Source organism: Gymnoscopelus microlampas (genome assembly GCF_963454915.1).
Source record: "Gymnoscopelus microlampas genome assembly, chromosome: 1".
Classification (NCBI taxonomy): Eukaryota; Metazoa; Chordata; class Actinopteri; order Myctophiformes; family Myctophidae; genus Gymnoscopelus; species Gymnoscopelus microlampas.
The window spans coordinates 23,367,759-23,394,916 of record NC_139962.1 but is presented as its reverse complement, the minus strand read 5'-3'; the positions used below and the strand labels follow the sequence as shown (position 1 = coordinate 23,394,916).

General features: G+C 42.3%; 1 protein-coding gene across 1 annotated transcript in view; it reads left to right on the top strand.

Moving 5' to 3' along the window:
* The window catches only part of LOC311047362 (FERM domain-containing protein 5-like), a gene marked incomplete at both ends in the record, with an annotated part of 130,790 nt that extends 114,385 nt beyond the window's left edge, over positions 1–16,405 (top strand). Inside the window, 8 exons of the mRNA XM_084060053.1 lie at positions 2,786–2,873; positions 3,658–3,746; positions 5,789–5,852; positions 6,688–6,779; positions 7,395–7,469; positions 8,909–8,977; positions 10,150–10,256; positions 15,828–16,405. Of these exons, the coding sequence (XP_083916179.1) occupies positions 2,786–2,873; positions 3,658–3,746; positions 5,789–5,852; positions 6,688–6,779; positions 7,395–7,469; positions 8,909–8,977; positions 10,150–10,256; positions 15,828–16,405 (1,162 nt within the window). The remainder of the gene's footprint in view (positions 1–2,785; positions 2,874–3,657; positions 3,747–5,788; positions 5,853–6,687; positions 6,780–7,394; positions 7,470–8,908; positions 8,978–10,149; positions 10,257–15,827) is intronic.
* Positions 16,406–27,158: the final 10,753 nt, after the last annotated feature.

Sequence of the window (27,158 nt, the reverse complement as noted above, 5' to 3'; positions counted from 1 at the left end):
TATCCTTACCTTCCTGTGTTCTACCTAAAACATGCATATCTCATGTGGTTCCACCACTGCTTCTAGGGTTTCACTCATCAGTGCGATGTGTGAATGATTGTGTGGAGTAGGTTGTGCATGACACATTGAACGCTGTGTGTAGCAGCGTCTTGTCATTAGTGTCACTGTGACATGAGCTGTGAAAGCAGCTGTGATTACACCTTCTCTAGGAAAGAAAAGTAAAACCCCTCTTGTCATTGTACAAACAGAGATGGCAGTCAACTGATTTGCTTTTTTTCTCCGTCTGAAATCAACCGCTTGAACCCTAGCATCCCTATTTGGGGGCAAATATTCGGCAAAAATAGCGACGCGTTGTGAGCTTTGGTGAAGAGATTTGGTGAAAAGGGAAATACTACTGGACCAAGTATAGAGCCCTGGGCGACCAGTGACCACGGTCAACTAAGTATATTGGGTTTAGAAAATAAGGACATTCTCAGGTTTCTCAGACTCAACCTCACGGTTGAATCTGGCACATTATATTATATCCAAAGAAGCGGGGAAGGGCATTATAGCACCAATAAGGGCTGTATCACAATTCATTTCACACTGAAAACCATGCATGCCTTATATACCTTTGAAGTGTCACATAATGGAGAATAGAAAATGACATTTTATCACATGACAACTGAGTGCAAACTGCTGAGAGATTTTAGTGGGTCTGAGCCTGAGGAATAAGAATGACATCTGTCTTAAATCCATCTCCGACCAAAACAATACCGCTCATCCAAGACACCATTCACTCTTGGCCAGGGGAGATATTGTGCTTATGAGCTTCAGGCAGTACTTATCAATCAGTAGGTGTCCTACACGACACCAGGGGTCTAAATGTGTCAATGGAAGAGTAGGGAAACTACATCCAACCACTGTACATGTGCTAGTTATATGGTATTAACATACTGTACAATACAGATGTCCTAGTTATATTGTATTAACATACTGTACCATACAGTTTGGTTAAAATAATGTTTTATTCATTAAAACAAGTCCCAGGGTTTAGCTTTAACATTGTCTGACCGGTCAAAAGCTGAGACTGCCCTTCCAAAGGATGACTCAGTATTAATTCAGCAATTTTGTTTTTTTTCTCTTTTTTTTTTACCACCAAGGTCATGAACATTGTGCTCCTTAAGGAAAGATCATATTGAGACTGAAAGTAGATATTGTGATGAGATATGCAAGGACACGCATATGTAATTTCATAGCTTCACTTTATATGCTGAGTACTCGCTCTATTCCTAGATGTTCGTCCATCTCTTCCTGGACTTTGGCTTGCTGTATTACATGGTGTGTGTGTGTGTGTGTGTGTGTGTGTGTGTGTGTGTGTGTGTGTGTGTGTGTGTGTGTGTGTGTGTGTGTGTGTGTGTGTGTGTGTGTGTGTGATTTGTCTTGGTACTGCTGTGACGTTAGTTTGTGATTAACCTGAGGTCATCCCTGCCTGTCAAAAGAGTGTCTCTCTCGCTCGCATGTACGCACGCACGCACGCATGCACGAACGGATGCACGAACGCACGCACGCACGCACACGCTCACAAATAGCCAAATGCTTGTACTTTACAGGTGCTTGTTATATAGTCTATCACCTTCTGCCCTCTAGTGGCCATCCCTGCCATGATGTTTGTATAATGCAGACCTACTGTAGGTATCTTCTTTCTAATGGAAAAATCACAACCAATCACAGTTTGCCGTACTGCCATACCAGAATATATATGGTAGAGTACAGTATAACTAGTACATCTGTATGGTAGAGTGTGTTAATACAGTATAACTAGTACATCTGTATGGTAGAGTGTGTTAATACAGTATAACTAGTACAGTTAATACAGTATACTCGGGTAACGACTTGTGGTTAGGGTGTCCGCCTTGAGATTGGGAGGTCAGGCTTCAATCCCCAGCTGGGTAATACCAAAGACTATAAAAATGATACCCAATGCCTCCCTGCTTGGCACTCAGCATCAAGGGTTGGCCTGGGGGTAAGTCCCTGTGACATACTAGCTCATGTCTAGGGGATGTACTTGTACATCATGGCTGGAGGATGTACTTGTACATCAAGCCGCCTCACGCTACAGAAACAGGAGAGAGGCTCCTGACCTATGGGCCACATGGCTCGGCAAGGCTTACTAACTTACATCTGTATGGTAGAGTAAAATATAACTACTAGATCTTCCATGGAGACATTTAGATCAGTGGTTCTCAAACTTTTTCATGCCAAGGACCCCCAAAATGATATGTATTTGGCCGCGGACCCCCATCTCAACTATGTTGTTCCAGGGACCCCCCCCCCCCCCCAGAAGCAAAGATTTGAGTTAAAAATGTTCGCATAAAAATATATATATTCAAAGATTTGCACAAATTTTCACAATTTTTCAAAAATAGCAGACCTACAAGCTCATAGCGCGTAGATCTGCTATTTTTGAATAGCCAAAGCATAAAAGGTTAAAATTATTTTGATGCTATATTAACACATTTTGCTGGGGACCCCCTGGTACCCCCCCAAGTACTCCTGGGGGTCCCCGGACCCCACTTTGAGAACCAATGATTTAGATCATGGTGTCAGGTAGAACACCTGCTGGTTGACAAGTGGCCTGCCTGAAGCTCATAACCCAATATCTGCCCTGGCCAAGTGGAAAATAGCACATCTAGCCAAAGTATAAAATAGGGCTTTTTAATGCATGTTTTAACAAAACAAAAAATATATACTTAGCTACTTTCCACCAGTGGTTGTGTGACTGAGCTGCCGTGGTTCCTTGCAGAGGACAGTCTCCTGACACGTCAGAGCTCAACTTCCTGCAGAAGGCCCAGATGCTGGAGACCTATGGAGTGGACCCTCATCCATGCAAGGTCAGAGGATGCTTTCTGAATACAAACACAGTGCTACCCTCTGTGCTAATGATTATATCAGTGTTTGCCATCTCTGAGTGGCTCAGAGGGTCTTAACACTGTGTGTGTGAGAGAGAGAGAGAGAGAGAGAGAGAGAGAGAGAGAGAGAGAGAGAGAGAGAGAGAGAGAGAGAGAGAGAGAGAGAGAGAGAGAGAGAGAGAGAGAGAGAGAGAGAGAGAGAGAGAGAGAGAGAGAGAGAGAGAGAGAGAGAGAGACAATTATGATACTGACACATGATGGGCTCAGGACACCACAAAGCAGATTTTTCTCATGCACGACACTGCTATTTGCACTGTTACTTCGTTCTCACTCTTATATTCACAGCATATTTTACTACTTTGACATTTTAAATAAAAGTATGATAGGCCCTACTATAACTTTTTGAATCATAAAGATTATTACTATTATTACAAGATGATGATGGTGACCTCAAGATTCAAATGAACATGCACTCAGTTGAAACTCATATCTCCCCTGGACTGGTTGCTGTCTTACCTGAGCGGCAGGATTTTGGTGTCTCCAGGGCACGAAATAAAAGTTATGGATTATAGCTTTAAATATTCACCTGTGAATTGATTGTGGGTTGCTTACTTGTTCTGCAAAACTGTGTGTGTGTGTGTGTGTGTGTGTGTGTGTGTGTGTGTGTGTGTGTGTGTGTGTGTGTGTGTGTGTGTGTGTGTGTGTGTGTGTGTGTGTGTGTGTGTGTGTGTGTGTGCGCACGCGCGTGCGTGCGTGTGTGTTTCAGGATGTGTCTGGCAATCCTGCCTTCCTGGCGTTTACTCCGTTTGGTTTCACGGTGCTCCAGGGAAACAGAAGGGTCCATTTCCTCAAATGGTGAGCACACATTTGGTTGAAACCCAACTGGGCTCGACTGGGCCGATCTGCATGAAACTTTGCATGCACACTCCAAGTATGCCAAGGAAGAACCTCTGCCCCAAATCTTTCAAATTCGCCTCATGGTGGTGTTATAACAGGGCCCTTCACGTTTTGGGCTATAGCTCTTGAACCGTAGGTGGTACAATTACATTTCTTTTCTGGATTCCTTGGCTCAACTCCCCATATAGGCCATTTCTGCCAGACACGACTTTCCTCCATTTCGCATTTTGCTACTACTCGTACAGATTATGTCGAATGCTCAAGCAAATCGGTACAAATTATCTCTGTGGTCCCGTGATCAAGATGTAGCTGTCAGATCTTTCAGATTCCATTCAGACTGGCTATGATTGGCTTTCAAAGTTTGCAGGCCCAGGGTAGGCAACCCTAGCCTGGTAAACCCTCATTTCCATTTGATTCCAGGTGTGAGTCTGGCATGATCGCCCATTCTGCTATATTGGCTGTGGGCTGGAGTTGGGCGGGAGTAATACCGTTGACTGACAACCCCTTCAGCCAATGATCGTTGTTCCCCTTCAGCCAATTGCAGTGCATTTTTACCACCTCCAGATCTAATATGACGCAACGGGACTTTTGAGATAAAAATAGGTTGCCTTATTCGGATACATGCGTATCACTGCCCACCCCTGCCGGTTCTCTGAATTTTTATTTTTAAATAGGCTCTGTCATGATTAATTGACCACATATATGAAGTTAAACAACTCAATTCTATCCAAACAATATCTTAAAAGTAAATTCCGTGCCTCAAAAAAGAAGTTTGAGAGCGTTTTAAAGCCGAAAATAAGAAGTGAAGGCACTCGCACAAACAACAATGGCTGCCGTTCGTCTTTTGTCGGCTGCACTCAGGCTGCACTCGGCTTCATTCAGGCTCACTCAAACTTGCCACCTGATTGGCCAACTGTCGCTGTCAATCACAGAACGATGAGCGACGACGCTGATAGGCTCGGTTTTTTGGTAATGCGATGCGCTAGAAACGCCCATACAAGCCTTCATGCCAGACTCACTCCTGGAATCAAATGGAAATGAGATTTCCGGAAGGAGGGTTTACCAGGCTAAGGCAACCCAGCCTGATGGAGACCTGCGCTCCGAGGAGAACACTCTAGTTGAGTGTGAAATCAGTTTGTCTTGACATCCCAACATGAACAGCTGGTGTAATAATCTGTCTAGGGTCCCAATGAATATTTAAAGTTGGCGTGCCACAGGCCTATTTCCTCCTAGATAATGAGCATTGGGTATTACTGTTATATTTCCCAATTTATTTTCTTCCAAAAATCTTTTTTTTTTAAAAGGGCTAAAATAATGTATTTCTGTGGACACATCCAACAGCTCATTAAAAAATACTCACTTTGACTTTTTTTTTAAGATATAGAACCAGACCCACTTTTAACCCACTTGCACCACTCCCCCCTTCCGACAATCTCACCAGCACTTCTCTCCCTACCCATCTGTCTCATTTGCCATCATTATGTACTCGTCTTCACCTACAGTATTAGTACAAATAAAAATAAATTAAAAAATCCAACAGATGCTAGAATTGATGTTTACCTGGTATCATACCGATAGTTACTTTGAGGTACTTAATTGTTTTCGTTGTATATTTTATGACATTTATTCTGATCTTGCACTTGGATGATTCACTCTGGATGAGAGCGTCTGATAAATTTCCTCCTTCGTCATACAAGAGTGTGACACAAAAGTAGTGAAAATAGCAGATCTACAAATGTGTCGACGCATTTTAAAGGTATAACAACGTATAGGCTTTCCCGGTCTTAATGGGTTCATTTAAAATAAATAATAAAAAATGAAAAAGGAACGGTTTTGGACTTTCCACCGGACACCAAAGAATTGTAAATTCTAACTACCCTTTTCATCCCCCGTCCCCTGTCCCCTGTCCCCTGTCCCCCGTCTCTCTTTCTCTCTCTCGCTCTCTCTCTCTCTCTCTCTCTCTCTCTCTCTCTCTCTCTCTCTCTCTCTCTCTCTCTCAGGGAAGAGGTGACCAAACTGAAGTTTGAAGCAAAGACATTCCATATATATGCAAATCAGAGCGAGGTGGGTGACTGTGGGTTCCTGTCTGCAGTGAAATGCGTGCAGCCTTGTTTTATGCATGGGGGAGCTGACACTGGGGAGACGATGTAATACATCCTTAACACAGACGCAAATGTGCAACAGCTGTACAAAGATGTGTGTTAGAACCCTGGTTTTCAGAAACAAATTCACTTAGTCCCAAGTCAGCAGTGGTGGAAGAAGTACTCTGATTTTAAGTCAAAGTAGCAAAACCACAATATAAAATCTATAAAAGGTACAAAAGTATACTGGCATCAAAATATACTTTCAGTACCAAAAGAATAAGTGCAAACATTTTTATTTTGTAAATAGCAGATCTACAAGCTCACAATGTGTCACATCGTTACGCGTTGTGACTTGTGATGGTTAGTCCCTAGTCAGCAGTTGTGGCCAATGACGTGCTCCGGACACGTGCACAGACAGACAGACAGACAGACAGACAGACAGACAGACAGACTGCTAGACTCCTGCAGAGCCACGGTGTAGAAAGGTATATGCAAATTAAATCTATAGTGAGATGACTGTAAGAGTAGAGATTATTCATCACTATGCTACACTGTATATCCTGAATATACAAAGTACTAGAGACCTCTGCTCTTCATGAAACAGACTGAGTGCATCTCCTACGTCATTAAACATGCACCCTTTAAAGGTACACTTCACCCATTTTCAAACAAATCGTCATGCAATTGATCCTCACTACTGCTCAACTACACCATCAATGGGGATTCCAAACTAATAGAGACTACAGCCTTCTGAAATTAAATGTAACAAAAGAGAATATAGGTTGAGTCACTGTCATACGATGAACACATTACAGGACAAGAAGATCATACTGACGTACTTTGCACCGACACCTGAGGCCTGTAAACACCTATGGAAGTGCGGAGTTGAGAACCAGTCCTTCTTCAAGTAAGTCACTAGTTCTCAAACACCCCATGGGGGTCCAAGGATCCTCAGCGGTCCTTGGGGGGGTTGCCAGGGGTTCCCCAGCTAAATGATGGCTCTGTAACTATATACGAAGAGTTACAGACCCTTACGGGTCCATTTGGTTACATTTGTACATTCAGAGTTAAATGAACACTAATGATTTCACTATGTATCCAGAATATGGTCCTTACACACACGAATAAACCCAATCTGAAATCCAAAAATGCGTCTGTGAATATTGCACATCAAACTATTAATCTGGTGATGCCTCATTCATACAAGTTGGTGCTGTAATATTCGTGGAGAAAAATCAACCTTGTTTCAAAAGATAATTATGCTTTATCAGCATAATATTCACATTCTATGTGGAAGTCCTCATGCCAGGACCTTTATTCTGTACTCATTCTGGCATGGTGTCATGTGGTTGTTGTTGTACAGTATTATTCTGTACATAGTGTCATGTGGTTGTTTTTGTACAGTATTTATTCTATGCATTGTGTCACATGGTTGTTTTTGTACAGTATTTATTCTATGTATTGTGTCACGTGATTGTTTTTGTACAGCATGTACAGTATATATCTGTTTGTTCTCTCTCAGGTTGGAGAAGTCCAGCCAGGTCCGTACTGTGTCCAGCAGTAACCTCTTCTTCAAGGGCAGTCGCTTTAGATTCAGGTATGGATGAAATTTTAAATGAAAAAAATGTTTTGTTGAAAGAGTTGAAAATTCATGCATCGGTTGTCTCATTGTATGTGTTGTTGTGACTAATTAAATTTGGCCCAATACCACGTTCAGTTTTCACTGTGGCGTTTGGACTCACCAAAGGTCTTTCTTGACACGCTCACACACACCAGCCTGGTTCCTTGGCATCCAGCAGCAATTGTTTTTGTACAATAGTACCAATAATAATGTGAATGTCACCCATGTGCCTATTATTTCATTATTTAACTTCATTTTCCTCTGTGTTTCTATAAGCTTGTGTGCTCACGGTAAGAACAGTCGCGTCCAAACACATCGGGAGTGACACCGTAGAGCCACACGTGTGTTCGTTTAATCAATGATTAGGTGACGTGACCCTCCACCAACATGACCAACTGCAATAACCCCAAAAATACAAATAATATTCAAAAGCACCCACATTGGCTCCTACAGTGTGCTGTCAACTACGGGCGTGTTCAACTGACACTTTAAAAACTTATGTCCCATTTCAATGATAACAAAATAGCCGATCTGTAGTCTACGTGATGTGACATATGTTTTGAGTTTGTATTTTTATTTATTTTCTATGTGAAAAGAAACAAGGAGTGACTGAACGTCAGTATCCACAGTGCTTTGGATATCATGTCCAGAGTGCTTCTTTCTAAATGCAAGGATCATTTATTGACGGCTGCAAAAAAAGATATCAACCGTTGCTATGCTCGAACGTCTTTTTATAGCGCCACCAGGAGGCAGACTTATATAAAACAAATTTTTGGATATTACTCTTTCAGTTTTATCCAAATTTCACACAAATCGGTACACATGATGTCTATAGTCATGTGATCAAGACGGATCTGTTTGATTTTTCATATTCCATCCTGATCTAAAGTTTGTAGGAGTGGCCCGTTTTAAACAAAATGCCGCAAATCATGAACGTAGTGTCCGATTGCGGTGAAACTTTGCATGCAGATTCGCACTACGTTGAGGAACAAATGCCACCCTTTCAACATTGCCCTATTATAGCACCACCAGGAGGCCAATTTTTTCAAAACAATTTGTTTTATATTACTCCATGTTGTCCAAACATCACACAAATTGGTACATATTATCTCTTTAGTCAAGTGATCAAGACGGATCCGTCCGATTTTTCACATTTCAGCCTGATTGGTGAATTCCGAAACATGGCTGGCCCACACTAACCTACCTGACCTGGTGGTGAGCTGTGGTCCGAGGAGTTTTTCTAGTTGATAGTGTTTCTTTTGTGTGTGATGTTTTACCCTGCTGTATCTACAGTACTGATGTGCTGCCTTTGGCGACTGAATTGCCCCCGCGTGATCAATAAAGGTTTTGAAATGAAATAGCTTATTTTTTTTCCTGATATGTTATTTTTCGGGTGTTTGTTTTTGTTCGTCCAGTGGCAGGGTTGCAAAAGAGGTCATGGAGCAAAGTGCCAAAATTAAACGTGACCCCCCCGAGATTCACAGGTGAGACCCCCTATTCAACCACCTTTCAACTGTGTACATGTAATTGTCTCCGCCTGGTCGAAAGGCATGGCCGAGACTATGTTTTGCACCCTGTCCGTCTTCCGTCCGTCCGTCCGTGTCCGTCCGTCCGTCCGTCCGTGTGTCCGTCCTTCCGTCCGTCGGTCCGTCCGTCCGTGGACAGCTAATCTCCGGCAATGTTTGCTTGATCGCAGCGAAACTGTGCACACACACTCCCTGGATGCCAATTCAGAACCTCTTCCCCAAATGTTTCACATGGGCTGTTATAGCACCACCAAGAGGCCGCTTTTTGCACAACACATATTTTGACAGTACTCCTACAGATTTTGTCCAAACATCACGCCAATCGGTACACAGTATCTCTATAGTCATTAAACGAAGCGGGTCTTTCAGATTTTTCATATTCCATCCTGATTGGCTAAGAATGGCTTCCAAAATTTGCAGGAGTGCTCCGTTTTGAACAAAATGCCTCAAATCATGAACCCAGCATGCAATTTCCGTGAAATTTGGCTCGCACATTCTCATTAGGCAGAGGAAGAAATGCCAGTTGAAAATGTTCAAATCAACCTCATGGTGGATCTATAACAGGCCCATTCGTGTTATTACCTTTAACTGCACCGATCTGTGTAAAACTTTGTATGTGCACTCCCTAGAGGCCAAGGAAAAACCTTTGCTCCGCATTTTTCACATCTGCCTTTTATAGCGCCACCAGGAGGCCGACTTATATACATTTTTTGGATATTACTCCTTCAGATTTTATCCAAATTTTACGCTAATCAGTACACATGATCTCTATAGTCATGTGATCAAGACGGATCTGTTTGATTTAGATTTTTCATATTCCATCCTGATTGGCTAAAATTGACATCTAAAGTTTCCGAACATTGCTGGCCCACACTAACCTACCTGGCCTGGAGACCTGTGCTCACAGGAGCATTTTTTCTAGTTATATGTGTTTCAGACAGATACAATGTGTGTATATAACTGAGTGTGTGTGTGTGTGTGTGTGTGTGTGTGTGTGTGTGTGTGTGTGTGTGTGTGTGTGTGTGTGTGTGTGTGTGTGTGTGTGTGTGTGTGTGTGTGTGTGTGTGTGTGTGTGTGTGTGTGTGTGTGTGTGTGTGTGTGTGCTCGTGCGTGCGTGCGTGTGTGTTCAGAGCTGGCCTGGTGCCCAGTAGGAGCTGTCCGTCCATCACTCATGGTCCCAGACTAACCAGCGTGCCTAGGACGAGACGGAGAGCTGTACACATCTCTATCATGGAGGGTAAGAATCAATTAATCAATCTTTATTTTATAGTGTCAAATCACATCAAGTGTCACTGTGTTGTATCTCCATATTTCAACTTGAACCCCCCGCCCCCGTAAATTAATACCCTACTTCGGTGTACAAGAGTGCCTCACAAAAGTAGACTTGTAGTACTACAAGCTCACAATGCATCGAATCGTGACCTGTGGTGAGCTTTTAGATCTGCTATATTTGCTATTTTTGTCTGTGGTCTTTTTTTTATTTATTTAACCAATGAAAACTATTGACAAGAGCTTGGGGGGGGTGGGTATTTGTCACTGCACATACTCCTACAGGCTATGGAGGCACCTGTAAGCAGGGAATGTTGACCTGGAGGAGTAGGAATGTGTTTGCTATGTCCTCCCGATGGGGGTTCCTCACAGGCAGATGAGCCAGTAGCGGCAAGCAGTGGGAGGAATTGGGGAGAAAAAAATCGTTAACACATTGACTGCCTGAGATTAAAACAACGTTTTTTATCCCCGTGCCAGCGTTGATTGCCTTAAATTGACGTTGAAGCGGACGGACGGGACGTTTTTTGGGACGATGTCACATGAGCTGAGGGATCATTCCTAAGCTGTGTTAGAGTGCCCTCTTGTGGAATTTTCAACAAAAAAAAATGATCTACACTTTTTGAAGTAACGATTCTACCAGTGTGTAGTCAACTTGCTTGGTTGAATCACTCACACACGCGCACTCACACATTCACACACCGATGGCGGAGGAAACCATGCAAGGCACCAACCTGCTCGTCAGGAGCAATTGGGGGTTCAGTGTCTTGCTCAAGGACACTTCGGCGCTAACTCTGGGGGAGCCCGGGATCGAACTGGGAACCTTCATGGTTCCCAAGCGGCCCCTCTACCTCGTGAGCCACTGCCACCCCAGTGGTAATGTTCTCATAATTGTTTGTGCTTCACTGTAGTGTAAGAGTGGATTTCTCAGTGTGGTGTTCCCATGTCGCTTCAAAGAGAGTATTTGGATTGGCAGCAAGGTTCACTGATTGGTCACAGTGAAGAGGCAGTGAGGTTCACTGATTGGTCACAGCACAGCTGTGAGGGTCAGTGATTGGTCACAGCACAGAGGTCTATTTCTGTACGTTGATTGTCATCCAGTATGTGTGGCATCATGCTTTGTGTCTATGGATTAGAGATCTACAATTCAGCTGTTCTCACTCCTTTAAGCTCTCTTTCCCTCTCACACGTACTGGACGTACGTACGCATGCACACACACACGCACACACACACACACGTGCACGCACATACACACGCACACATGTGCACGCACACACACGCACACACACACACACACACACGCACACGCACACACCCACACCCAGACACGCACGCACGCACGCACGCACACATATACCTTCCATGACAAACATGTCACACTTGTGTGTGTCAGTCACTCCCCCCATTTACAAACCTCTCCCTCCCTCTCTCTCTGACATGCATAAACATAACCCTATGCACACATTCAGAGGGCTCTGTTTCCATTCCTCTCATTCATCATTTGTGCTGTGTGCTGAGTGCCATTTGCAGAGGAAACGTTTTCACAAGGAAATGTCACCCTGCCCTTAAAGGAACATCAAACCCTAGGCTGGTTTTGCAGTTTGACTTCTGGTTCAGGTTAAAAACGACATAAGGCAAAAGAAAAACAAGGATGACCTTATAGTACACCGTGATGTACGCAATGCAGCTGCAGCTAATCAAATTAATAATGGGTGTGTTAGATTTAGGTGCCAATGTGCGAGCATTAACAGTACTGTTGATAACTGTCTATGCATCGGTGCATCCGACTTCGCCGAGAGTCTATACGAACACAATTGGCCTGTGTTCGGGGGTGGGAGTCCTGACGGGGAGAGTGATATTTGTCACTGCACGTAATAATACGGGCTGGGGCAGCACCTGTCAGCGGGGAGTGTTGGGCGGGAGGAGTAGGACGGAGGTGCAACGTCCTCCCGGTGGGGGCCCCTCACTAGCAGGTGAGCCAGTAGGGTACAACAGCAAAAGTAAAAAATAAAATAAAAATTATAACACAACAATTATTAATTGTATTAGCTGCAGCTGTGTTGCTTGCTAGCCTAGGGTTTTATGCCCATTTAAAAGTCACTTAATTTCCATATAAGTAAGTCCATACATATAATAGTATCACCCTTAGCCCATGGACAAACCAGCTTGATTAAAAAAAGGTTTTCATTAATTTATATCAGGCGATCGTCTCACTTCATTCATTTCCATATTCATCACAGTGGCCTTCTTAAACCTACCCTGCACATCTTCTGTCATAGCCAAATGTCTAATCTATACTCTGTTGTCTGGCAGTGTCATGCACCGACAATTTGCGATGTAAAGCTCAACATGCAGCGATGCAACTTGTGAGGTTGTACATCTGCTATTTTCGGCGTACTGCTAGTATGATGGATGAAAGTTTTCAGGCACCATGTCTTTCTATTGGCTCGTAATTTTATGCTGCTGCTATGCACCACGGGGCTGGTTGGTAAAGTCAAGCCCTAGACTAGACTAATAATTCCTGTTATATTGTATGGTTAAATAGTATTTGAATTGGTCAAACTAGCAATAGAATACATGTTCAGAAGCATCTTCCATTTCATAAAAGCAGCAGTTAAAGCCTCAATATGTGATTTCTTCGACTGGCTGACCCTATATGTAGAACAATAGAAATTGTTTAGAACAAATCATTTTAACATGTTGTGCCAATTGTTTATGAAACAGAGCGCTAGTGTGGGGGACTAAGTATGAACAAGCCCTTAAGAGTTCAGGTTGTGGTATTACACTGCACTGTAGCAACAGTGAAACAAGTCCCCTGTGTGTTCTTTGTGCGCTGGTATTTCCACTGGTAATAATATCACTACCCTGAAAATAGCCTACAGTATCAGGGTCATGTGTGTCTTCATGGTGGGAGGACCACATACCAGCGCCTTGTCTCTCACCCCCCTGGAAGACTGCCTGTCTTTCCGGCTGCCTGCCTAGGGGGTCTCACTGCCACAGACAGGGACAAGGACACACCGTTGAGAGACACTTTGAGAGACAGAAAGAGGGGGGAAAAAGAGAAGAGTTTGTGAAATAAAAACAGGGTGAGAGAGGGAGAGACTGCGTGCCTGTAGAAGACAAGACAGTAGAAGTCGGACTCAAGGTTGTTCGTTCTCCTTGAGCCACCATGGTGAAGTGTCTGATCCGGATCACAACCAAGGTGAATGTGCACCTGCACATGATCAACCACTGCTACCGCGATGTGAAGGTGCGTGTGCTCTGCCTGGGGCCCCGGCTCCTGGGAAAGGCTCTGGGGGTCCTGCCTCTCTTCCCCTCTCTCCCTGGAGCCTCAGGGTCAGGGGACACCTCCGGGGCCTCGTCCAGGCTTGCTGTCCCAACCCACGTCTATGGTGCTGGGAATGGCTACAGCCAACCAGGTATGGAAGCTTGAGGGATTTCTGTTTAATAATGCAGGATTATTGACTCAACTTTGATGGTGACCGTTTAAATAGATGGTAGACGTGAACAGTTCTGAAATGGCAGCATGGAAAGCTTTTGAAATAGAAAGCATGAGCTGTTTTTTATTCAACTTGAACGGTGGCTTACTTGTTATAATATTACCATTTACCTATTGGTAAATGGTAAATGACATATTTAATGATGTACTACTTTGGATATTATGTGACTCCAAAGTTGAGACAACAGACCTTTATTTCACTAACACTGTATGATGACAATGAATCCAAATTATTTCTTTTAATGCAGTTCACCAGAATCAATATCTGATCGATCAACATATGAAATAAGAATACTGGATAAAAGTTAACAATGGATTTCATATTGTGTGTATTTTAGGGATTTTTCATTCAGATATACAGTTTTATTTTAAAGTGGCACTGTGTAACTTTTTCTTTATGAATAAATGTAATTTTGTCCAATCTGTATGGTAGAGTTGTTAATACAATATAACTTATACAATGTGGTTGTATTTTGTCTCCCTGCTCTTCTATTGAGACATTTATATTGTGTCAAATGTCATGTCTCACAGACACAGGATCTGACACAAATTTTGACCTGATGGTCAAGATTCACTTTATCCCCCGAGCAAGCAGGCAGGCTCTATTTTGCTCAATGGTAAAAAAATAAATAATAATAATCAGCACTTGCGCAAAAGTAAACAGAATAACAGTAGTGCCTCACGGGGCCTGCTTCTTTTTCACATTTGAAATCAACATGGCTTATAGAACGTCCGCATTCCGTCGACAGTCACATGACCCTGAACGCAGACAAATTATGCTTAAGTGGTACTAAAGTGGTACAGTTATGTGGAAGGAATGGGTTACAGTACCTACAAGCTTTAAGATGATCAGCTCCATTGTTAACGTAATGCGATACGATGCGAGAGTGCGGTCTAGCCTTCAACAACTCGGGACTGATGAATGCTGCCCTTCACACTCTCCTATCGAGCATCAGGGTCTTGAGCTCTACTGTGTTGTTAGCTAATTGACTGTCGCGCCGCAGTGCATCTACGTCAAGCCCCCAGAACCAGGGTAGAACAGTGAAGCGGCCAAGCCTGGTGGTCAAATCTGAGAATGCACTTAAAATGCTACTGTGCGCATGCTCACGACGCATCACGACCCATGGAACCAATGGAATGGGCCAAGGAACCAATATGGAACCAATATTTCTTACTTCCGGGTGCTTCAAAAGCCACTGAGCAATTTCATTGAAATGAATAGCTGGGGTTATATTAGTTATATTATACCTCAATGATCTACGTAGGTGGTGTGCTTCTTGCCTTTCCTGGCTTTGCCCTGGGTTGGCTCCCACAGTGTCAGTTTGTTTGCCTCTAGTTCCGGGTGCCTGACGCAGTGCCCTGCCAGCCTCATCCTTCTCTCTCTGACATTTCTGATGTGGTCCGTCCATGTGACACCACATTCTTGTGTAGACTTCATCCAGGGCCCTTTCCTATTGTGCTGTGAGGGTTCATGTCTCAGCCCCATACAGCAGTACTGACTTCACTGTAGCTACAAACAGCCACCTCTTGAGGTCATCTCCCATGTCTGATTTCCACACTCTCCTCATCCCATGCAGGGCATGTTAAAGAGCTGCATAGCAGCTGGATCTAATTATAACCATAATTATGTTAGTTAACCATGTTGTTCTTTGCCATTGTACTTGTCTGGTACATTGAAATGCATGCATGAATGTATTTATACATTTTATTTGTCTGTACAGTATGTCTCTACTACCCCAAAAAAACAAACAAACAAACAAACACAATACACTCGATGTACACACACTTGCATTCAAAGGACAACACGCTCAACAAGCGTACAAAGAGCTCGCAGAGCTTGTTCGGCTATTTTCGTTATTCGTTGTATGGGAACTGAACTGGTAGGTATTTCTGTCTCTGTTCTCAGGCTTAAAAGTTTGAATAACTCCTAGGCACATATCTTGTCAGATGGGGGTCCGCGGCCAAACAATCAATTTAGGGGTCCTTGACATTAAAATGTTTGAGAACTACTGACACAGGTTTTTCTGTCTCTCTGTTCTCAGGTCTGGAGTCCCTCAGAGACAGCGCTCACTCCACGCCTGTCCGATCCGTTTCCCATGGCGACTTCATGCCTCGTTCCCGCGGGCAGACGGTGGACCGAGGCGAAGCGGCCGCGTCGGCCGTCATTTCCGACGAGTCCTACTGCCCCTCGGACAGCGTGCTACCCACCCCGGTGGCCGAGCATGGCATGGAGCTGGCTGTGGCGCGCCACCTCAACGGCGCCCCCTGTAGCATCGAGGACGAGAAGGGTTCGGAGGCCAGAACGCCGGCAGAGGGGCCCGGCGGCAGGAAAGCGCTGCGACTGGGAGGAAGGAGCAAATCGTCGCCCCCCGGTGACGTGGAGGAGGTGAACAAGTTCATCTTGAGCGTGTTGCGCCTCCTCCTGGTCACCGTGGGACTGTTGTTCACGCTGCTGCTGCTTCTCATCATGCTGACGGAGTCGGAGCTGGACATCACCTTCCTGAGGGACATCCGCAAGACGCCTGAGTTCCAACAGTTCCACGTGGAGTACTTCTGCCCGCTGCGGCGCTGGTTCGCCTGTAAGTTCCGCTGGATGGGGAGTTTCCTCGTCAATAAATGAAAGGACGCAGGACTCCTCTGTGTGGGGGAGGGGGGCTGGACACAGGACAGGGAGTGGGGGGAGTGGAGGGGACAGGGGTCCTGACTCAAGCCACGGACTGGCCCCTGAAGGGCCTTCCCTCCCCTGGTTTATTTGTTGGTTTGTTTCTTTTCGTGACCATCACTGCGAGGACATTATTCAACAATCACGTTTTACTTTGGAAATTCAGGTCATTATGAGGTACTTTATTTTTTACACATAAAAGGCAACAGGGTTTTCAATTAAACACCTAAAAAGGGTCATGACAATTTGTTCAGCCACAGATAACAGTTGCCTTTATTTTTTATTAATTTGTATGTTGTAACATTAATACCAGAAAAAGGTGGATGGGAGATATGTTGGAGCGTTGGTTGCGTGGTGTGACTGTAGATGAAGGGTTGATTGAAGGTTTGGAGAGGCTGGTCAGGGTGATAATCCATGATGCCATTCCCTTATTTCAACAGTCAGTCCATTGGCTCTTTTCCACTACAAGAACTAAGTGAACTGTGCCGTGTAACATATTTCACAGGTTCTGGATTTGTTTCCTTACGCTGCTGCTCAGATTCAGATATGGTTCTCAGAACCTAATTTTGGCCCTGCTTAGGAGGTCGTAGTACTAACCCTGAGTTCTGGGAACCCAGAACTTTCAGATGATTTCTAAAATAGTGAAAATAGCTGATCGAGAAGCTCACAGCTGTGAGCTTGTAGATCTGCTCGTTTCACCTTTTTTTTTACCTTCCTGGTTCTGGTTGTAATGGAAAAAATAAAAAAAAATCACAAAACGTCATAGGTTCTGGAAAGTTTCAGGTTATGGAAGGTTCTGGGTTGACCCTTTGCAGTTGAAAAGAGCCATTACGATGCTGCTGCTGCTGCTGTTGTGAGGTTCATGGAGTTGAAACTGTATCCGTTGTGGGGAGAGGAAAGTGACGTGAGAAATTAAGAGACACTTTTTTGAATGTAGACTGTCTTTAAAGATGGTTCTGAAAGATTATTTTTCTAATGACTGTGACTGGTTCATTGTAAGGCATTAACAACTTAAACCCTATATTCTTTGTTGACTGGGTGTCCCCCAGGGTTCTGTACTTGTCCTCCTGTTTTCCCCAATTCTACTCGAAGTCACTTTGCTGGAAATATCCGATCTTGTCGTTGGCTATTTTCGCCGAATGTTCGCCTATTATGACATGCCGAGAATGGGGGCGCTAGGGTTGATGCGGTTACACTTCCATCAGCAGTGTGATGACCATGTCACTATTTTTGTCTGAAGCACCAAACAACACCATCTTGTGTCGTCCAAGAAGTTAAGCTTTAGTGAGGATTAATGTGAAGGCTGCTGTGCAAAATGGCAGTACAAAAAAACGAATATTTGCAATCAACTGTGTGTGTGTGTGTGTGTGTGTGTGTGTGTGTGTGTGTGTGTGTGTGTGTGTGTGCGCGTGCGCGCGCGCACACGTGCAAGCGTGTGTGTGTGCGCATGTGTGTTTTCTGTTGTTATTTTACAATCTTACAAAGCTAGATGTAAAGGTAATGGGACGGTAGTGCTGCAGACGTGTCCGTGAGCTCTTAAAATCCCACAATTTAGACAGTAGAAGGATCTTAACGTTGATGTGCAATATTGTTTAATATTCAAAATCATGATCCTTTTCATAATGGTACATTGTTGTTTGCCATTATGAAGTGCTGCACTCCAAACTGATTTCCTTAGCATTACACATACAAGAGTTAATTTTCTTGCTTTAAGTCCCATGTTGCGTGTAGCTCAGTTAAACGAATATCTAAACTATCTGTTGTTGAATATATTGAAAACTTACTGAACTATTTTGTACAAATTAGTGTTTCTATGTTGAGAAGTTTCCTTATAACCTATTTCAATGGAATTGAAATGTTATTTTTAACAGTGGATATGTAGTTTTTAGCTCTGTTGGGTCAGGTTATAGCAGCACTTGCTCATGACAAAGAAGCGAAGTAGAGATAAATCATGTTTACGTCCAGATGTGTTCTGTTAATATGACATCGTCACGTCTACCAAAGAAAACCTCTGTTGTATTATGACATTCGCTTCGGGGCAGAAGATGGAACCTTACATAGACAGGTACCATTCTAATTTCTAGCCTTACTGTGTGTCATTTCGCCACTCACCGAAGTTACAGTACAATCAGTTAAAGGAACATTTCACCTTTTTCAACATTATCTCCATATATGAGTCGTCACTAATGCTTACTATGCGATGGCACTGATGACATCATCGGTGGCCGTTTAAATCAAGATTTGAAACTTAAATATGGATGCAACAACTTTGGTTCTGTTTCAGCATACTAACTTTCCAGGAAGACAAGTGGAGTTGAAATTTCTATTAGCTTTGCAATTCCAGCAGATGATGTCATTGGTAGGCAGGCTTCTGAACTGTCCACAGCCCTCCTCTGAGACACAGAGTGAGAGACAGAAATGATGCAATCTTATATTGAACATTAGTGAGGACCAGTTATAAGGTTGAAAATGGGTGACGTGTTCCTTTAAGTGGATGCTTTAATATGGTATTGTCTGTAACACCTCTCAGTGCTAATTTAGCTAAGAAAGTACAACTGTTACATGTGTAGTTGTGTACACTGGGTTGGATTACATGTGTGTACACTGTTGCACTGTTACAATTGGCATGTGTGTACACTATCGCACTGTTACAATTGGATAAGTGAACACTGAGGATTTTACTGTGTGACATTTCAATAGGTGTGTCAACCGCTATGACACATGGACACCACCAGGCATTTGTAGACATTTTGCATTTTGTTCATGAGAAAGGTGGATCTTCTAAACACAACAAGAGAGAGTATAGGTGATTTGTTGGAGGTTTGGCAATAAAACACTGTCCTCCTGAATAGTAAACTACATTTATATTCCTCAAGTTTAAAATGGCCGTTCTTTAATCCCTTAGATTCATGTTGGTGTGTTTCTGGGTATTTGGGAGAGTTAAAAGAATAACTGAAGCCAAAATGTTATTAGACACGTTTTAAAGCTGCTTTCTCTAACTTTCATGTACTAACCCACCCAGGATTTGAGTCTGGGTCCCCCGAGCATGAATGCTGAGCTAATACAGAAAGCCTGTTTGGACAGAAGACATTTCCTTTTGAGCTTCATGTAATCATCATTTTGACCGATCTGTATGAGTAGATCTCTGACCTACTTACTGTATATTACAGATCGGTCTAAAATAATGATTTATTCACCAAGATTTTTTCAGATTGCAGCTTTAACATATGAACAATAGTGAATTGTCTGTCAGTACACTGTAAAATGCAATTTACTGTTATTGTTTCAGTTGTCTAGTTGAGAATGGGCAGTCCCAAAGGTTTGATATAACTAGGTTATTATGCATCCCACATATTTTATGGTTGCATTTTAGATTTGATAAACATGTATACGCTTCGATGCATTTTTCAGATGGTGCTAGGTGGCTTTCAAATGACAAAAAAAGGGAGAAACTAAACAAAATACAAAAACAATGTGATTGTGCTGTGAAAGTGTGGAATTGGCCAGTCAAGGCGTAAAACTGACATTAGTATACCTCCAACAGTATTACGTACCTGTTCAGTCACTTAACATGTAAAATACAGCATACATAGAGCAATAACTACCCAAATAAATTCTGAATATGAAGTATAAATGACGCGATATTGTTCTCCATCTTTCCGCTAGACACCGTTGTGCCTAGCGGTGTCACTCAACGAAAATAGCTGTTCTACAAGCTATAGCGACGGAATATAAATTAAGCATTTGGGGGGAGGACGGACAGATGACCTACAGCAGTGATTCTCAAAGTGGGGTCTGGGGACCTCCAGGGGTCCTTGGGGGGGCTCCTGGGAGTCCGCAGCATGATGTGTTAATATAGCATCATGATCAGTTTAACCACTTTAACCCTATTTTATACTTAGGCTATTCGGAAATAGCAGACCTGCAAGCTCACACTGGAAAAATGTTAATTTCTATAAAATGTACACGGAATATGAGCTGTTCAGTTCTATAAAATGTACACAGGAATATGAGCTGTTCAGTTCTATAAAATGTACACAGGAATATGAGCTGTTCAGTTCTATAAAATGTACACAGGAATATGAGCCGTCTGTTTCTAAAATGTTAGAACAGTGGTCTTCAACAGGGGGTCCAGGACCCCTAGGGGGTCCTCAGAGATACTGCAGGGGGGCCGCCAAATCTGATAGGGACTTCATTTTTTTATTTTTACATTAACCACTTGGACCCTCACATCCCTATTCTGGGGGGAACATTAGCCGAAAATAGCATACTGTATCTACAAGCTCACAACGCGTCTGTGCCGCGTTATGAGCTTGTAGATCGGCTACGAGGTTTGGTGTACAGGGGGAAAAAGAGCAGACCAAGTACTGAGCCAAAGGTCAAGGTTACAAAGTATTGAGGGTTTAAGTGGTTAAATGTCTGTAAACACGCATTTAATATGAATACGTAGTGGGGGGGTCCCCGTTTCATCGCTCTCTCAGCTATTAAAGGGGTCATTGGCCTGAAAAATGTTGAAGACCCCTGTGTTAGAACATGGGCTGTTCATTTCTATAAAATGTTAAGAATATGAGCTGTTCATTTCTATAAAATGTTAAGAATATGAGCTGTTCATTTCTATAAAATGTTAAGAATATGAACTGTTCATTTCTATAAAATGTTAAGAATATGAGCTGTTCATTTCTATAAAATGTTAAGAATATGAACTGTTCATTTCTATAAAGTGTTAAGAATATGAGCTGTTCATTTCTATAAGATGTTAAGAATATGAACTGTTCATTTCTATAAGATGTTAAGAATATGAACTGTTCATTTCTATAAGATGGAAACTGGAATAATGAGCTGGGCTGTGGTTGTACTGTACCTGGTCATGTGTATGGATACTGTATGTCTCAGTAAGCATGTGTTCTGCATTTTGTTACCTCTAAACAAGACTGATTATTTCCATTCACAAACTGAAGACTGGTGTAGTAAATTGTCAATAAAAAATAATATATTCTTAAATTCTGACTGGGATTTTTAATTAGTTTGGCACAAAACATATTTCTGTTTGATCCCCAGTGACCAATGCCTGAGCCTCAGATTTAAAGGTTCTATCTATGTACAGTAGAGTTAAGTCACTGACAATGTTACAATACTGCCATCTACAGAAGACCCTGTGTCCAGACCAAATTAAATTCAAAATATCCGCTGGTGCTCTCCATACCCGACAATGAAAACCAGTACAGTATGGTAAGTGGACATGTTGTGTCATCATGTACCGTACTGTATACGTAAACGTGTACTGCCATGTCATTATGTTCATCTCAGTGGGTGAAGACATAGGCGTCCTGAGGAGTTGCCCCCCAGCAGTGCATTCCTGCTGGGGTGGAAGGCAGTGACAAACCTGACCACCGTGCTGGTGGTCAGGCGGTCTGCGTCTCTGAAGGAGTGCAGGAGCTGACCACTCTCATGGTACTCCTGAACTCTACAAGATCTGTCCATGCTCCCCACCACAAAGCATTCCTCTTGTTTAGGGTCCCATACTGCTGCCAGCTTGCTCGCGTCCAGGCCGTTCTTCAGGTTAATTATGTCTGATCAAAAATAGGTATTGTACAGACTGTTTGCTTACATGCATTAAAAACATAAATCACACCACTCAAACAATGTAGTTGGTGTTACAGACATTACAGCCCTACAAATAAATACATGATAATCTTTAGCCTCTTTTACACAGCCTGTTCAAGGTGGGAATGTTATCCCGCCTTGCTGTTTGTGGTTGTTCAGCCATCACAGAGCTGAATCAGCATCTGTGTAAAAGGGACAGCCAGCAGGGTGGGACAGGAGTGTGAAGTCTAGAGGTCCACAACAATGATTTCAGATGCAACAAAACTGCTGCAGAGAAAGGTTGCAGCAATCTGAATTACCCCGTTGCAGGTAGGCGCATGCTGAGGATATGATTCAACTTGCCCAATGATCGCAAGCAACAAATTGTAACGCATTTCTGATCACAAACATGTTGCTCACACACTAATCTGCCGATACAACATGTTGTCCCCCCTCTCTCTCTCTCTCTCTCTCTTTTTGTTCACAGTCACGCCACCAGAGGGAGCCCCACCGAATTAGTGTCTTGCAGGTTTAATACATTCAAATATTCTGCTGTGCTACTGTTGAATAGTCTACCAGCTTATCTAAAGTCTATTGGCTCATATGTCACTTTTAAGTCCTCCTTAAAGAGCTGGTTCAGCAGCACTAGGTATTTAAAAAAATATGTATACTTTTTTATACTTTTGATGTACTGCTTTGATTCTACAAAATAGGGGACGTTGTCTATAAAGCTTCTAAACTTCGCCTGCACAATAGGGTTATGCATTTTTTTCTTCTGTTTTTAACTCTTTGTGCCAATGAATAAAACTGAAAACTAGAAGCTGCTTCTAAATAGGAAACTGAAAACTAGAAGCTGCTTCTAAATAGGGAACTAAGTAGCAGGCATTGTGGTTCCTGAGATGTGATAAATCTTTAGTGAAAATAGTATTTTTGAAGATATATGTACCTGCATAAGAGCCTATATATGGCACCCCATAGGGCCGGCCATAGCAGCGGAGTGTTTAGTTCCCGCCTGGGGAGCCAGAGCCCCTGGTTGTCTCAGGTACGATTCCAGGCCAGGCTAGCATTGTGTTGATGTGTGTCCCTGAGCAAGACTCTTAAAAGGGTAGAGCCGCACTCCATAGCAGGTACAAAAACGTCTTTATTTAGCTGACAATCAAGTCAGTTAAATAAATAAGTTGTTGCACCTGCTATGTTGTGCGGGCTCTACCCTTTGTTGAACAAGAGAAAAATTAACACAACATAAAACCCAAAAAAAAAAAAGATCAAGAACAATGCAAAAGGTAACAAGATCAAGTTAAAACACGAAAAATAGGAAGAACAAAACAAAGGGTGAATCAACTAAAAGCAAGAGTGAAAAAGTGGATCTTGAGCTGGTTTTTAAATTAATTTATGGTCGTTGCCTGTCTTATGTCCAAGCCGCTCATAAAAGCAGAAAGCTGCATTGCCATGTTTTTTAGATATATCAGACAGATTTGACCAGAACCAAGACAGCTCAGACATCACCTTACACCAAACGATCGAATGACGGGAGCACGCTGTGACTAATTATGATTTTACTACAACATTGGGAAATTTGTCAGCAACAGTGAAATCATTTAATAGTAGTTTGGTGAAAGGCCGGCATTATATGTGACAACCCTGTCCTGCCCTAGCTGTCCTTTATACAGACATCAATTCAACTCTGTAATTATGTTGCGTGATCGTTCCTTTTATACAGAACAGCAAGGTGGAATCACTTAAGTAGGGAAAGTGATTTACTTTGGTTAAAATAAGTGTTAAATAGCCCTATATTCTGATAGTACTCATTGCTATAGAGTGTTTGTTCAGTAAAAGGAGTCTCCATGTCTCTCCAGCTCTTTATTAAACAGAAAATGCATTTTCAGGGCCCTCTCCTGATTGGCTTAAATTTTGTCACCTACCTGAAAATTTACTATATTCTGTTTACTAATGACCAGCAACACACTACAGACACTACAGTGACACAATGTCAACAATCCAGAGAGATGGGAAAGTGAACTTTGACATCTTTGCAAAATTGAAAGAAAACATGATTCCCACCTCAGAGCAGAGCTTGAGAAGCTCAGGAGGTAGATCCATGGACAGAGGACCAGGAGGATTCTTTGGCTTATAGCGACCCGACTCCTGTGCGAAGAGAAGAAACACAACATGTTTGAGAGAGACAAAGAATGAGAGAAAGGACACACTCAAAGGCAGCCCCTTAGTAATAAATTAAGTGACACAAATATGCAAAACAATATACGGTGAAAACAGGCCTCATAACTCCACACGTTGTTATTGTTTATGTAGCACTGGCCCTTTAAGGAAAGTGCATAAAGAGGGGTGGCCAGGTTTGTGGCCTCCTGTCTAGCCAGAAGCCTGGTTTGAGTGTTTGTGAGAGAGACCTGGAGGTATGAGGGGTACAGACTAATTCTCGGTAAGACAATCTGAAACAAATGACAAGGTTTTTATAACTCATTGTAACAATAGTATATATATAAGAGTTTAGATAGGCTGACAATATTAGGCCTGTTGTTAATTATACTAATATATATCTGTACTTCCAGAAGCCTCCAGGTCCTTTGAGCAGCAGTACCCTGTGGCTGTGCAGGCCTTTGTCAATTGGAGCCATGATCATATATTGACTATTTGGGTATGTTTGTTATTTTGCTGTATTTTGTCATCTTGCTATAAGAGCCTAATGAGTTGATGAATTGGGATGAATTGTTGGAGGGTTGGTCTAATGCTTTATTATTTGATTTTTGTAGGAGCTGAACTAACATCACTGTTTTTCCCACCGTGCCATATATATATATATATATACTATTTAGAATGAGTGCAATAGGGTTGACTGAGGACAGAGCTATACTGGGCCATTAAGTAGCATTGCATGATTTTGATTTTGGTTTTGCTTATTTGTAGTTTGTTTTGATTTGCTTATTTGCTGATTTGCTTTTGATTACTTATTTACTTTATTTTCTTTCGGTTATGCATTATTTGGATTTGATTTGTTTAATTTCTGTATATTTAGTTTAGAGGCCCCGAAGCCCTTACCCTTATTGCCCCTTCGCCTCTTGAGTTTAGTCCCTTTTGCAGAACTCTAATACTAACTGCTTTTTTCCTTTATGTATTTTAACCTGACTATTTTTATACCAACTGTTGAATAAACTTGACACATTTTTGATACATCAGCCTCTGGTTCTGTTAATTCTGAACCCGTATCTTCCTGGGGAACCTTACCTTGTTCAGTCCTATATATCTATATATATATACAGTATATGGTTAATGTGTTTAAAGGATCCCTCACTCCTATATGTGTGGGTGGCGTAGTCATTACTTTACACGTGCCTTGCTACATTTAGATGATAGGCTGAATAGAATCAAATACAACATAATATAATATAAATCATGACTATAACCGATAAAGAAATTAAAACATTTGGTTACATTTCTATAATACAGTGGGTAGGGAGGAAGAGTCACGTCGTCAAGAGCTTTCTTTTGGAGTTGCAGGGACTTGCGAGGAGGAAGCTCGTCTTTCTCTGCACGTACTTTGTTTGAGTTTACCTCAAAAGAGCTGTGTGGTTTTCAAATACAAAATGATGTGTTACCTTTTATCAAGCACATGCAGTCGTTAGAATGTACTGTATGGTGTTGTAATTCTGTCCAATGGAAGTATAGCAAACATCCCAGCAGACTATACCTTGTGAGATTCCTCTGTGATGGTTTTGGTCGTGTTGACCGTTTCAGATCTTCAGTCGCCTTTTAAAAGAAAAAAATAGGCAATGTCAGTACAGAATTTGTATTTGCATAGGGCTTTTCACTTTGCTCAAAGATGCTTTACATAAAATTACAGTAAAATGTCTATAAAACAAAGCATAAACATAAAATATGGATATAAGAGAATCAGATGTTAGAATGAAAGGTGTACTTTAAGGATCTCTTGCAAGAGGTGAGTGTTTGGGTGGAGGGTTTCAAAGGGAGAAGGTCCTGTCACCATTAGGTTCAGTGATGGATCTTAGAGGGAGAAGGTCGTGTCAGCTTGTCTCCTGCAAGAGGATTCACCTCTGTTAAGATGTTAGTGAATGTGGTTGAATGATGGGTCTAGAAGGTCCTGTCACTTCTAGATTCAGTGAGGGATCTTAAGAGAGAGAAGGTCCTTTCACCTCCAGGTTAAGTGATGGATCTTACAGTGCTTGATATAGAAGGAGAAGGACCCGTCATCTCCAGGCTCAGTGTTTCTGTGAAGGAGGTCAGTGAGGTAGGATGGAGACCGGTGATGGAGAGCTTTGTAGGTTGTTGAGGAGCATTTTGAACTGGATTCTTGTGGAACAGGAAACCAGGTGATGGAGAGCTTTGTAGGTTGTGAGGAGTAGTTCACTGAAAATGATTCTTTGTGGAAAAGGTAACCAGTGGAGGTTTTGAAAAACAGGGGTGATGTGATCTCTGGTGCAGTAGGTGGTGGATTTCAGTTGTGAAAAAAGGTCGAATGGATTTATAAATCAACATCACTCAAATGTGACGCATTCATTAATATCCACTATTGAATATGCTTATTGCAGAGGTGGAAAAAGTACTCACATTTGTAGGTTTTCAAATGGCCGAAATATATTGCTGAAGAAGTACAGTACTTGAGTAAATGTTCTGTATTGCTACTTTACACCACTGTTTATAAATCAATCACTATGACACATTTCATATCCACTATTGAAAATGCTTCATATTGTCACATCTTGCATTGCTTAGTAGTAAACATTGCAACACTCACTGCACTGCAACATCGTTATTCAACAACTTGTTGCATAAACATGATCAGACATTTTCGCAGCTTCTATAAACTCACCAGGCAATTCTTTGTCTGTAGAAGTTCTGCTGTCACGTCGGTGGCGGTGCTGAATATAAATGATTAGTGCTTAATAAATTAATACATTTGTAGTTGATAATGAATAGTGATGAGTTGAGAGGAACTGAACCACAAGGCATCAACCAATCAGTGCAGCTGCAACCTAACGACACAATCAAACAGTACAGTACTTGAGTAAATGTACTTTGTTACCACTACCATCTCCTGTTGTGCATTACCGCCACCTATTGAGCTGCTGCGTGAAATGGAGTAGCCTAGAATTGT